At 47.6% G+C, this 13,446-nt stretch overlaps 2 protein-coding genes and 1 pseudogene across 2 annotated transcripts; all 3 read right to left on the reverse strand.

The window, feature by feature from the left end:
• Nucleotides 1-6: 6 nt before the first annotated feature.
• Nucleotides 7-959, reverse strand: LOC125534436. Its single transcript, XM_048697665.1, has one exon. The coding sequence runs from the start codon at nt 839-841 to the stop codon at nt 395-397; it is 447 nt and encodes a 148-aa protein (XP_048553622.1). The 5' UTR covers nt 842-959; the 3' UTR covers nt 7-394.
• Nucleotides 960-4,089: 3,130 nt separating this feature from the next.
• LOC125534437 (exocyst complex component EXO70B1-like) lies at nt 4,090-5,219 on the reverse strand. The gene has a single exon (XM_048697666.1). The coding sequence runs from the start codon at nt 5,195-5,197 to the stop codon at nt 4,094-4,096; it is 1,104 nt and encodes a 367-aa protein (XP_048553623.1). The 5' UTR covers nt 5,198-5,219; the 3' UTR covers nt 4,090-4,093.
• A 3,718-nt stretch (nt 5,220-8,937) lies between these two features.
• On the reverse strand, nt 8,938-10,393 carry LOC125534439 (annotated as a pseudogene).
• Nucleotides 10,394-13,446: the final 3,053 nt, after the last annotated feature.

The raw sequence follows: 13,446 nt of genomic DNA on the forward strand, positions 1-13,446 counted from the left end.
CTATGATTCTTCCAAAAAGTTCAGATAATAGAACTATGTGAACATGGTATATGCAACAAAATCATTTGGAGACAGACACATAGGACACTTAAAACCTGAAATACTGAAGTTAATCGAACAAATAAACCATCTGAATGCAACCAAAAGTAGTACTATGTGAACTGTGAACAGAGGGAGGCACCCCACTTACCACCTCTGCAGCCGGGACACCCTCGAACAGAGGGAATCATTATGGACAGAAGCACAAGCCTACAGCGCTACTTCAGCAATAAGATCACTTTGCAACTGCGAATCCTACGACGCATCACATGAACTACCAGATAGGGCTACAAGCTACTTTGCAGAGATCGCCATAATCGCCCATGTCGCCCTTGCTCTAGTATCACAAAGTAAACTATACCAGGTAGCGGCAAGCATATCTGAGATGGGTGGTTACCTTCATGCTGGACGGATTGGCGCTGGCCAGGCTAGGTGCGCTGGGCGACGGTGCGGGCGACGAAGACGATGAACTCGCGTGCCGGAAGAAGCCGAAGTGGCTGACGTCCGTGGCGTTGGCCAGCACGAGCGTCTTGGAGCCCTGCCCGCCGCTGGAGGAGGAGCCCCCGGCGCCTCCGGCCGACGGCTTCAGCACGACGAACGCCGTGATCTTCATCTCCGCTCCGCCGAGCCTAGATCCGACAGGAGCTACGCGCGGGCGCGCTCGGTGCGCGGCGAGTCGCCGGCCGCACGGAAGCAGTCGAACATGCACCCCATCCCCGTCCTCCACCTCGGCCTCACCGCTTCCCCCTCGCCGAGCGCCGAGCCTTGGAGCCGCGGAGGAAGTCGAGGGGAGAGGATGCATGGCGGAGACGAGGTCGGCGGTGGTGGGTGGGGGTGGGGTGGCGGCGGTTGGAATCGCAGGAGGGAGAGGAAGGCGGGGGCGGCGGGATGCCTCGATTGGATCTGGGGAATGGGAGAGGATGGGTGGGTGGGTTAGGGTTTGGGTTTCTCGGGAGAACCTCCATCGTTGATGGGTGTTTGATGGACGGCTCAGATCGCTTTCGACTGGGTGATCCGCGTGATAGTGGTTCCTTGCTTCTCATTGGCCGGTTGTCTCGTGCTGGAATCTTCAAAATTTGGACCCAAATATTCTACTTTTTAAGTGAAAAGAACTACAAATATGTCTTATAAAATGGACCACATCATTTTTGGAAAATATTAGTCCACAACTTATTTACAATTAACTAAAATGTCAAAATCACAACTGTTTACAATTAAGCTAGAAAATCTCAGAAGAATGAGAAGCATCTAACCATTTATTGATGGATTAGAAAATCATAATCATTTATTATTATACCCGCCACCGCTGACGACGACGAAAGGATCGGATGCTCACGACCCCCCCCCCCCCCCCCCTCCCAAAGGAGGAAGACGTTCAATGTGGAGAAGAGCCTGAAATGCATTTGTAAAAAAGATTAAAAATGGCTTGTGAATAGCTGTAATCAAGCATCAAAAATTGTCTTTTTTTACACAAGCCACAAAAACTTGGTGCACACACATATAGTGTCCGGATTTACACGCGGGATTTTTTTCTCGAATTTTTTTAACTTTTTAAAATATGTATTTAGACAATGGGTGTATATACACCTATGAGCCAAAGTGAATTTTTGCCTTTTTCTGCTTTATTCACCTTTGTGGGACGGGTCCCACATGTCATTTATACTGTGTTAGTTGGCCCCGTCTGTAAATGTGGACCCAGTTTAGTCAACATGTCAATCTATAGACGGACTGACGCTACAACCGACACATAAGCCAAAATGACACGACACATAGGTAAAATTGATGATGTGGACGTCCAGTCATCCATGTTACAACACCATGACCATCTGGATTGGTCGTAATCGGCTACAAATAAGGCTGTCGACCACTGTTGTCTGCTTATGACCATTTTGTGTAAGGCAATTACGACCTTTTTGACCAAAATAGTCACTATGGTTTATGGTTTCGACTCTCCTAAACAGGACACGACCAATTGGATAGAAATGGTCATAGATTTATGACGATTTCTTCCACGGTCACTGCCAGAAGGTCACAATTGAGCATATTTCTTGTAGTATGCGGTGTGGCGGGAAAGGGTTGGCGGGAAAATAAGGCGGGAAGGGATTGGCGGGAAACGGGTGGCAGGAACATATGGCGGGAAGGGGTTGGCAGGAAACGGTGGCGAGAAAATACATTTTAGTGGATTGTATGAGCCATGCAACTTCGGCCTACATGAGACAAAAAAGTACTTTTCGGTCTAGACTTGACCAAAAAGTCTATTTCGACCAAGACTTGACCAAAAAGTCCTACTTCGGCCTATGTGTGGCCGAAAAGTCATACTTCGGCCAGGAGATGGCCGAAAACCCTACTTCGGCCTAGCTGTGGCTGAAAAGTCCTACTTCGGCCCACAGATGGCCGACGGGCTACTACTTTTGATTTTTAAGCAAATCATGGTATAGTTTTCAAAAATGCTATAAAATATATCATAGTTTTGAAAAAAATCCAAATACATAGCCATGCCTTTCCTGCATATGTTGGTCTGTGATCACGAGATAAATACATAGCTCTGTTCCATATGTTGGTCTCTGATCACGAGATAAATACATAGCCATGCCTTTCCTACATAGAATTGCTCTGCTCGGCAATCCTCAGGATTTGCAACCAAAGATCAAAGCTGTAAAGAGTTGTGGTTCCTGACAATCGGCTGATAACGGAATCATTTGCAGGAGCAAGGTCTGTACATATGAAAGCTTTGCTGATTGATTTTGCGACAGATTCAGTAAAAAAACATCTTGTACTGCTTCTGGGAACTCTGAATCTTCAAAGAACACATGGCTTATTTTATGATGTAGTACTCTGCATCAGAACCTCCATGGCAATCAAAAAACTACTAACAAATAACACGGTTCGTTCAGATACTACAAGAAAATCTTGGCGAAATCCATGTGGGTGTACGCTTCATGGGGTCGGTTGGCTTGGTGTAGTATGACGGATTATTTGGGCATGAAGATGGTGAAACGTAGGATACTATAGGAAGTGTCCCGCTCCTTGCCTCATCGAATAGACCCAAATTGCCATATTTGATTCGTCTAAATTGCTATCTAGTCTAGGAGATAAAAAGAACTGCAATGTGCAACTCTTGTACACCTGGTCCGATCTATTGGAACCGGCCGAACCAGCCTCCCAGCGGCGCGAGTTAGCTTGGCCAGAACTGAGCAGACATGACAGGGGAAGAGTACCAAATACTGTACAAATCAAATTCGCGACCATTGTCTCGAAGATGCTCAGGGCACCCAATCGGCACTGGCAAGGGAACCGCAATCCTAGATCGTGGTTGGAAGTGAGACAGACCTGTGGCAGATGCTCTGCAATCCCTGGTCCCGTGGCAAGGTACATGGGGGCGGCAAAAGGAGGTGAGACCGGAGGCCGGCTGCGCCGCGAGGCATCCGTCAGCGCGAGCGACGTAGTGAGATAGTTGGGGGATCGAGAGAGATGCAGCCTCAGGAGAGAGGAGAGTCGAGCGAGAGTTATAATCGTGGAAGAGGAAATCGCTTGATTGACCGGTCAGTTACAGCAGGCAGAAGAGGAAGGGGCCGCTCTCTTTGGTGACCCTGAGATCCCACGCATGCAGCAAATTAGAGAGATCAGAGGGCTGCAGATGCTATATTGAATCAACGCCTAAAACAATATTGATGACCCACTCAGATGGGAACCTAACAGTCTGTTGATATTTAATTTCTGCTGATGTGGAGGCTGCATGTTGAGAGAACGTTGATGTGGCAACATGATGATGTGGACAAGGTGCATGGTGAGAGAATAGGAAGAAGTGGGAAGCAACTTCTTAAGATTGGTAGATTAGAACTCTCTTACAAGTGTGTACGAAATGCAAATAAATTTCCTTCAAATAGAAATGCCCAGTTGATAACAGTGTCCGACACTTATTAAGCTGCCAACGGAATTCAGAATACAACTTTGCTTCAAAAGGAACGGAGAAAAAAGAATCCAAATGCAACGGTGATACATCACTCCAGCCTCTTATTTGTCAGGTGACTCTGTTTGATGCCTCGAGCAGTTTTCACCCTTCAAATAGCTCTCCCAACATTTGCTCAAAAACCTCGGGGCAGCTGCTTCTGTGGCTAACAAGTTCCGCTAGCTCCGGATGCTCCTTCAAGCAGTCGTGGTAACCTGAGATAACTCTCGCGGCGATAGTTCTCCGCAGTGCATCTCTGAGCTGAGGATCTGGCACCTTCCAGAACTTTTGAGCATGATATGTTTTATGAAACGCCGACTGGAACTTAGCCAACGGAGAGGTGTTGATCAAACAATGGAATGGTCCATTAAAATTTGATTTCGGTATGCAGGACAGCACAGGACCCCATGAAACATCGAGATAGTTGTCCATGTACTTCACACGTTCAAGTCCCCCATGGTCTCCATACACCTGTGTTATGAAATGTGAATTGTTGAGCAGGAATAGGTACCTCAGGCTTGGATCCGAGCACAACTCCGATTTTCTCAGAAGCAAATCCTTCAGATAATCGACCGTGTTCTCTATTAGGCCACGAAGGTTTACGGCGCTGTGGCTCGGTGCAGATATCTGGTTCCACGCATCCCACATGGACATGATGTAATCCACCATCAACTGGGTCTTCCTGTGAACCCCGCCTCCTCCTCGCGGAATCTCTATAGCCCATGAGTCATCGTCCTCTATGAGTGCCCTCACCTCCTCCATTGTGTTGGATATTGTCTCCAATAGTCTGTTTCCTTCTCTTTGCAACAAGCCACCTGTCTCGTTGAAAATGATTTGGGCTTCTGGAGAGATCACAACCGGCGTAAACATGTATGATGCATTGGAGACAGAGATATACATGTCTAGCACGGATCCTAAATTCCCCACCCTTGGAACAGAGACGAGGGCATCGATGAAGACGAGCATCTTGGAGATGCTCGCTTTGACAAACTGTGCTACCGCCAACGTCCGGCGAATGGTGCTGACCATCTCTTGGATACTGTAGGCAGTTACCATGAGAGCTCGAATCCACCTGACGACCGAGCCTTGGAGCCATGATGCCGAGTTGTCTTGGAGCTGGTGGAGCTGGAGAACCCAGTCGACGTCAAGCTCGAATAACCAATCAGCCAGAGCACGGTCCTGGTCCCAGATTTTTCCTAATACTGGCATAGAATAGATGTCGAATGTTTGGACCATGCGCTGGGCGTAACCGTCACGGACCATTTTGCGAGCGATTTTCTTTACCTGGTCGATGAAGTCCTCTGCGGCCACAGACGCAGAATGGGAGGACCTGCCGGAGTTGTTGGACACGTGATCAGAACTCGAGGCACCGGAGTTGCTGGAGTAGCTGGATCCGGTTTGAGTGGACTGTGAGTGGGAGAAGGGGATCGATCTTATCTGTGCTCCCAACACAGGTATGGTCCGGATCCGGTCGCGGTAGAGATAGAGATAGCCCGGCGGGTAGGTAGCCGTGCTGAAGCCGTCCATGCTCTCCTCCGGCACCGAAGCAAGCTGGCCCTCCATGCTTACATTCGGCATGGAAACAAGCTGGCTGTCCATGCTGTTGCTTACTGTTAGGATGTGTTTGGATTAGAGACTGGTAACGTAAATGGTAAGGGAATTAGATCACACTAGTAATAAGGATGTACTCCTTTCGTAAACTAATATAAGAGCTTTTAGAACACTAGCTAAATAATGGATAAATCTCGGTTTTGTTTGGTTCATGCATGTAAAGGAATCAAGTTAGGATGTCTGCTTTGGGGTCGTCGTGGCCGGTGGCTGAAAAGAAGGAGAGCAAACATGGGAGGAGGACGGAGGACCGAGGAAAGAAGGAGGGGGGAGGGGGTGAAGAACGGAGCCTTTACCTTGCAGCGAACGGGGCGGCGACGATGGCGAGCTGAGGCGGCAGCGAACGGGGCGGCGACCAGAAGCGGCAGCGATGGCTACCAGGGGACGGTGGCGCTGGATGAGGAGGACCGGGGAGAGACGGAGAGGGGTATTATAGTACCCCGTAAACAGTTAACGGAGGTTTTTCGGCGAAACAAACATTTTTACCCGCGAGGCTTCCCTCCGGCCAATGAAGATCCGTCACCTGCCCAGAGTACCGCGACACCAGTCCCCTGTTTTAGTCATTTCATTTCCCACCTTTTATGTTTCCAGTATTCTCACGCCGCGGGATCCACTAGCCACTCCCTTCTCTTCCCTCCTCGCACATGTGGTGGGGCAGGTGGACGGGCACCCATCCCGGATAGAGACGTTGGCCAACCTTGCGTAGCCTGGAGCGCCGACAAGTCGCTCAATGTGGCTCCGTCAGGCTTGGCGCGTCTCCTTCAGCCCCACCCGCTCCTCCTCTCGTCTCCAGTTGGCGGCCCGCGCCCGTGTTGCCGCCGATGACGCCGGATGGCTTAAGTCAAGCGTCGGTCAAAGCCCACGGCGCGCGTGGGGAGCTCCTGGACAGCCACGAGACACCTTGTTCAGGAGCTCCCCACGCGCGTGTGGATGGATGCACATGGGCGCGCTTGCTCCAATAGCTTGAGAAAACTGTGAGGAGTAGGGCCGGGAGATCGCCACACCGGGATGAAGACTTGTATGCCAGATAGCCGGCCGGAGGCTGGAGCCGCGTGAAGACGAGAGTGCAGGACCCAGGTCACCGGTTGCCTTGTCCAGACCAGCTGCCGGACTGAGAGATGGACGACGGCCACACGAGCAGCTGTCACACGTCTCCACGCAGATTTTCAGAGCACCTGCAGCCCGGCCCTGCTATAGTGCTATTCTAGCTCTCCAGTATTGTTTTAAGATCCGTGCAACACAGCCAACTTTTTACATGAAATTTTCTCTTTTTTGTTTCTCTCATATAGAAGATGTCTTGAAGTTCAAACCTTTGCAGCGCGCCAAAGCTTTGTAAGTGGAATCTAGGAAAAATCTTTCAAAAAAATTTGTCCAACATAAATACTGAAAATAAGATTTTTTTTAATCAATCAAAAATTATTTTGTATATTTATGTTGGACCAAAAAATCTAAATTTTTTATCCTAAATTTTAGTTAGAAAGCTTTGTTGTTCTACAAGGATTTGAACTTCAAGACATGTTTTATATGAGAGAAACAAAAAAGATAAATGTATTTGCATGAATTGCGATGCGTGGAATTGATGGCTAGATAAGAAGGACCTGGGTGCAGGTGCTCTAAAACATATTTTCCGTTATCAGTAGACAAGGACATTCCCAACATGGACTCGCAAACCGCACGTTGCCTTCATTCGCGAATAGAGGGTATCAGCCCCTAGACACTAATGCAAGAGGCGGTCATCTAATGCTGCCGCATGCATTTCAAGCCCGGTATAAACAAGCGGGACAAAACTCATCAAACACGAACGGTTTCATTAAAGTTCCGACATAATTTATGTAAAAAAATCGGTATTTTGATTGTTTTACTAAAAACTAGAAAAACAATCCTAATCCCTATACCGGAGGACCATCTCATACACGTGGCCGCCCTGCTCTGCCACACTGCCGTCACCGTCTGTGCCATCGTCGTCCCTCCAGCGGCAGAAGGGCGCTGGAGGGCCGTGACAGCCTTGTACCACGGCTGCCCGCCGCTCGCGGAGGAGCCGCTCCTCCTCCTCCTACGTGGTGCAGAGGGCCGCTGCGGCTAATGCAGACGACACCCACGGAGCTCTGACGGTAGCCTCCCTTGCCGGGTTGGTGGAGTGGTTGCTAAGCAACCACTCTTCGCTGATCTTGGTGAGCTCACCGTCAAGGCGGCGGCGGCTCCTGATGGTCGTCTCCACGGTTGAGACGGAGCGGTCGAGGACCCATGTGGCGGCGAAATACGGGTTGTTGCGGATCCATTCTGGCGTCGAGTCGGACTTGGCGAAAGCAGAGCGCCGGGCAGTGTTGCGCCGATGGCACCACGCATGTTGCCTTGCTACACGTTACTCCTCGGACATGATGATGCGGCCCCGGACCTTTGTGATCGCAGACGGCAGCTCCTCCTAGACAGAAGTTGAACTCCCTCCTTTGATCCTTTCTCTATGAAGATGATGAATATGGACGGCTCACGGCATCCCTTATCCCATTGCACATAACTTGTACGATGTATTCGTCAACGTACGAGAATATGAGGCGGAGCATTGCAAGACGATGAAGGCCTGTCAAACACATGAAACTCTCCGTTCTCCTCACTCTGTGTAGAGCTCCACAGAAGCTGATACAGAATGATCGTGTCGAGAAGTCCCTTGCAAATGAAGATTGACCGGTTGTAACCTCCATGCTAGAACAATGTAGAATAGCATACTAAATTTTGGTGATATATCGTATTCCATCATTTTTGTTCTTCTCTTGGCATGTAGACATTAGCCAGACTTCTGTACTTGTGAATCTTGCATAGAAAAATACAGGTTTATAAATGCATCACCAGATTTACAATGAGAGACGTGCACCGTGGATCATGCATTAACGCCGCCCATGGATGTTGTAATCCAACTGTACGGTGGTTTTGTAACATCAAGATTTTTTATGCTTGTTAAAGGAAAAGCCTTGATGCTTTGCTGATTCATGTTTTGCTGTTGAAAAGACGCTGGCAAATCTGTGATGAGGATACATGCTGGGGAATTTATCAATTTAGCTCAAGAGTGGAAATGATATTAACATCTGTTCAGTTAATCCATTATATTTTATTTAAAGGTTAAACAGAAGCCTGAATATTCGCTCGATCGTTTTCCTTTATAGAAAGGTCTTGGCATCTGCAAAGCTGAACCTGTACCAAATTAGACAAAAATAAATGTGCATACGATGTCGCATAATCAGAACTAAACATGGCAATTATGTATGTATAGAATTGACGCAGGAGCAGAATGTGGAAGTATCTGATATGGAATTACTATAAAAACACACCCGCAGCTGGTGCCCAGTTCATATAGTATTTTTTTCCTTTTTTCTTTTGGCGGAACATTTCATATAGTATCTTGTGCTTATTAAGCCACCAACTGAATTTAGAATACAACACAACTTCACCTCAAAAGGAACGGGGAAAAAAGAATCCAAATACAACGGTGAAATATAAGTCCAGCCTCTTATTTGTCGGGTGACCCTGTCCCATATCTTGAGCAGTTTTCAACTTTTCATCCTTCAAATAGCTCTCCCAACATCTCCTCCAAAACTTCAGGCCTACTACTTTCGCGGCCAACGTGTTTCTCTAGTTCCGGATGCTCCTCCAGGTAGTTGCGGTAACCTGTAATGACTCTCTCAATGATAGCTCTCTGCAGCGCATCTCTGAGCCGAGGGTCCGGAACCTTCCACAACTTCTGAGTCTGGTACGTTTTGTGAAATGCCGATTCGAATTTCACCAATGAAGACGTGTTTATCCAACAATGGATCGGCCCAGGAAATCTCGATTTTGGTATGCAGGAGAGTACATGCCCCCAAGAAACATCGAGATAACTATACATGTACTTCTCACAATAACGCAATTGATTTAGGTATGCAGGAGATGCTGATGACTCAGAGACCACATGAGCGACGAAATAGGAATTGTTGAGCAGGAAAAGATACCGGAGGCCTTGATCCGAGCATGACTCCGATTTTGTGAAGAGCAGATCCTTCAGATAATCGATTGTGCCATCGATCACGCCATGAAGGTTTTCAGAGTTGTGGCTCGGTGCAGAGTTTTGCATTGAAGTCCGTGCATTCTTCATTGATACGACACAATCCATGATGAGCCGTGTGTTCTTGTGAACCTCGCCTCCTCCTTGCGAGATCTCGATAGCCCATGAGTCATCTTCCTCCATGAGTGTCCTCACCTCCTCCATCGTGCTTACTGTGATCTCACTTAGCCTCTTTGCTTGTCTCTCGAACAGGCCGCCTATCTCGTTGAAAATGCTTAACATGTGCGACGCACCACAGACACATGTAAACATGTCAAGCACAACCTGTAGCTTCTCCGCTTCGACAACGGTGATGATGACATCCACGGCATCGAGCATTTTGGTGATGCTCGCTTTGCCAAACAGTGTGAGTGTGTGACCGCCGGCGTCCTGTAGAAGGCGCATACCAACTCAGTGATACTGGCGGCAATTACCGTAAGAGCCCGGATCCACTTGTCGACCAAGTCTTGCGTCGTCCCCGGCTTGTCTCGAAGCAGCCGCCGTAAGCCATGCTCGTCGTGGATTTGCAGAACCCAGTCGACGTCGAGATCGGAGAACCAATTTGTCAGAGCATGGTCCGGGATACCAACGAATTGGAATTCTGGTGCAGGAGATGCGCGGACGAATGCTTCCACCATGGTGAGCGTACCCGTCGCTGACCATTCGGTGAGCAATCCCCCTGAGCTCTTGGTTGCCCAAGCGCTCCAGCGCAACGGCGGACGCTGAACCGGAGGAGAATACTGATATACAGGAGCCCCGTGACGACGACCGACGGATGCAAGACGTGGATCAAGTCAACACCAAGTACCGGAGCCGCGGTTGGCGGCTAGACCAACAGCTTCTAGGAAGGCGCCCGCACATGCCTTCAGGGCAATCCCAACGCACGATCCCAAATGATACAGCCGCATCCGTTCAAGGTAAATGAACAAAATAGGCCCTTTAAATGATCGAGAGCAAACGAACCAATGTCCGTTTTCGATCTATTCTCGACCCAGCTTTGGGCCGAGTTTACAGACAAACGGACACACGCGGACGGCGCGTGGCACCTGTCCATGTCCTCCTCTGACCCGCTCGTCGGGGATATAGACCCCGCCTCTCCTTTTTCTATTTCCCCTCCAGCTGCACCCTTACCCCTCTCGTCCCTAGCCGTCGTTGCCATTTTTCTCAGATGTGTCGCTATGCAGCACGGCCGCGCGCTCGCCCCTACCCTTGTCTTAGCCCCCGTTCGCCGTTGTGCAACCCCCGTTCCCTCGACGCCCCGAGCTGCCCAAGCCCGACCACCTGATTTTAGCGGAACCGACGGTCGGATTTGGAGCAGATCCGACTGAAGTTGAGCTCACCCGGCTGCGGGAGGCTGCGCTGTGCCATGGACTGGCCGGGCACCGGCCGAATAGCCCCTGCAAAGCCGCCCAACCGCATGCAGTACTGACTCTGCCTCTAGCCGCTCGGATCTACCCCGTTGGCGGTTCGCCGGCAAAAACATGAACGACCGTCGTCCGGGCTCGGTGCTGGCCAAAGGCTCGTCGGTGCACGGTTGCCACTCATAAAGTGTGACGACTACCCACGGAAGGTCCAGCGCTGCATGTCTACAACGCCGGAACATCCCGGAGTGTTCGCTAAGTGCTCAAATGATGGGGTATGTGCTACTTTAGCTTTGGTTGTGCTCTCGGATTCGGCTAGTTTTACTTACACTCAAATATTTATTGTGTATGATGGATGCAACTTTTGGTATTGGGAAGAAGAATACATCGATCTATTGATAGAGCGTAATTTAATAGATGTTCGTGCACTTGTTGCTAGAATAGAGGCTAGAGATGAGACTAGATGCGAAGAAGCAACCTCTACTTCTTTAGACTCGAAGAAGAAAGAAGCACGCGAGATCGAGCCTCCGCAGATCAACAATAAATGCATTAAGAAGGCACCAATTCAACTTACGGGAGCAGTTATGGAAGTTTGATATCTTGTAAAATGTCTTCTTGTGATTCTTATTTTCTTTGGTCTTGCTATTCTATTCAAGATTTGGTGATGTGGTTCAATGTATCAAAAATCAATGATGAAAATAAAGATATGTGTTGCAAAAAAATGTATTCGACCGAGATGTGGCCGTGCGTCGGGCGCACGGTCGGCGTATCCACAAATCCGGGCGAACACCACCCCACTGCCACCCCCAAATGAACGAAAAGCGAATGAAACGGATGTTTGTTTGGGGTCGTGCATTGAAGTTGCCCTCACCAAAGGAACCACATCCACAGCATGCCGGTGCCGGACAACAACGAAAGTGCTACACCATTGTTGTTTTTTTTTTCTAAAAGGAGGTTCAAACCCTCACCCTCATCAAGTGATGTACACAATCATTTTGTTTAAAGTTAATGCAAGGCAACAAGGTTAAAGTAGTGAAATACAAAACATAGGCAACTATAGTTGAACCTTTACAGGTAAGATTGTAACACATGCGACTAGGCCGACTTCTTCCGTGACAATGTCTTCAAGAAGGGATAGTCTCGCCCATGTCGTTATCACGTCTGACTGGTGAGGATCGGGACAAGAATTTCCATTCTGATACCTGAGACCAACAACATAAGGCCAATACATCATCAAGGAGACAATGTCATCAATAAGATAACGATGCAAGTTCATCACTGTTGATCCCGAATAGCAAAGACCAGAACAAGGGGTTTCACCTCAGACATGCAATGTGTTCCAAACATAAGCTTGAAAACGTATCTATTGAGTCATGGCTGTCAGTTCTCCACACTAGGCCGGAGATTCACTAGTAGATGGGTGAGACGGATTCCCACATGAGACCATCCCCATGGCCGTCAAGAGGCTAACGATTTTTCCATTGTCATACCACACCGGCATAAACAGAGATGTAACATCCACCACATTACCGAGGTCGTTGGCCTAGCGTCCTCGGAGTGAACACACGCGAATGTCGTCATGCTTGATGCCAACAAGAAGACATCGGTGCTACACTGTCTTTTTCTTTTCTTTTCAAAAAAGAGCTACCCTATCTCATCATCCATGTGGAATCGGATGCACAACCATTGACCATGCTATTGGTTCAAGAAAAAACCAGTAGATACCAAAGTAAAAACTGACTCCTAGGATTTTTATCTATATATCAATATAAAAAGACCCAAAGGGGCAGATCCAACTAATCTCGGTCATCAAATCATGTCAATCCAACGATCTAGACTGCTTCAATGTCGATCGCTCAACATGTTTAGCGCGCAGTTAATTTCATGCCAAATATAGTGCTAATCACATAATAACATGCAAATAATATCCTCACGTACTTAATATACTTCAAATTAGCGTGCATTGCACGTATACATTGACTAGTGAATTAAAAATTCAAAATTTTAGAAAATGTTCAAAGATTTAATGAAAGTTCATGAATTTTAAAACAAATTCTAAATTTAAAAAGTCAACTAATTTGAAAATAAATCATGAAAATTTGAGGAAAAAATCACAAAAATTGAAAAAAGCTCAAGGATTTTAAAAAAGTTCAAAACTTTGTAAACAAATCACAAATTTGAGAAAAATTCACGAGTTTGAAAAGGTTCACAATAATGAAAAATAAATCATGAATTTGAAGAAAGTTCATGAATACAAAAAAAGCAAGGATTCAAAAAATCTTCATGAATTTAAAAAAGTTTATGGATTTAAAATATATGACTTAAGAATAAAAAATAAAAAGGGAAAAGAAAAAGGAAAGAGGAAAACTGAAAAACCCAACACAAACAAAAAGAAGAACTGTTGTAACATGCAAGTC

The sequence above is a fragment of the Triticum urartu genome, chromosome 2 (genome assembly GCF_003073215.2).
Source record: "Triticum urartu cultivar G1812 chromosome 2, Tu2.1, whole genome shotgun sequence".
NCBI lineage: Eukaryota > Viridiplantae > Streptophyta > Magnoliopsida > Poales > Poaceae > Triticum > Triticum urartu.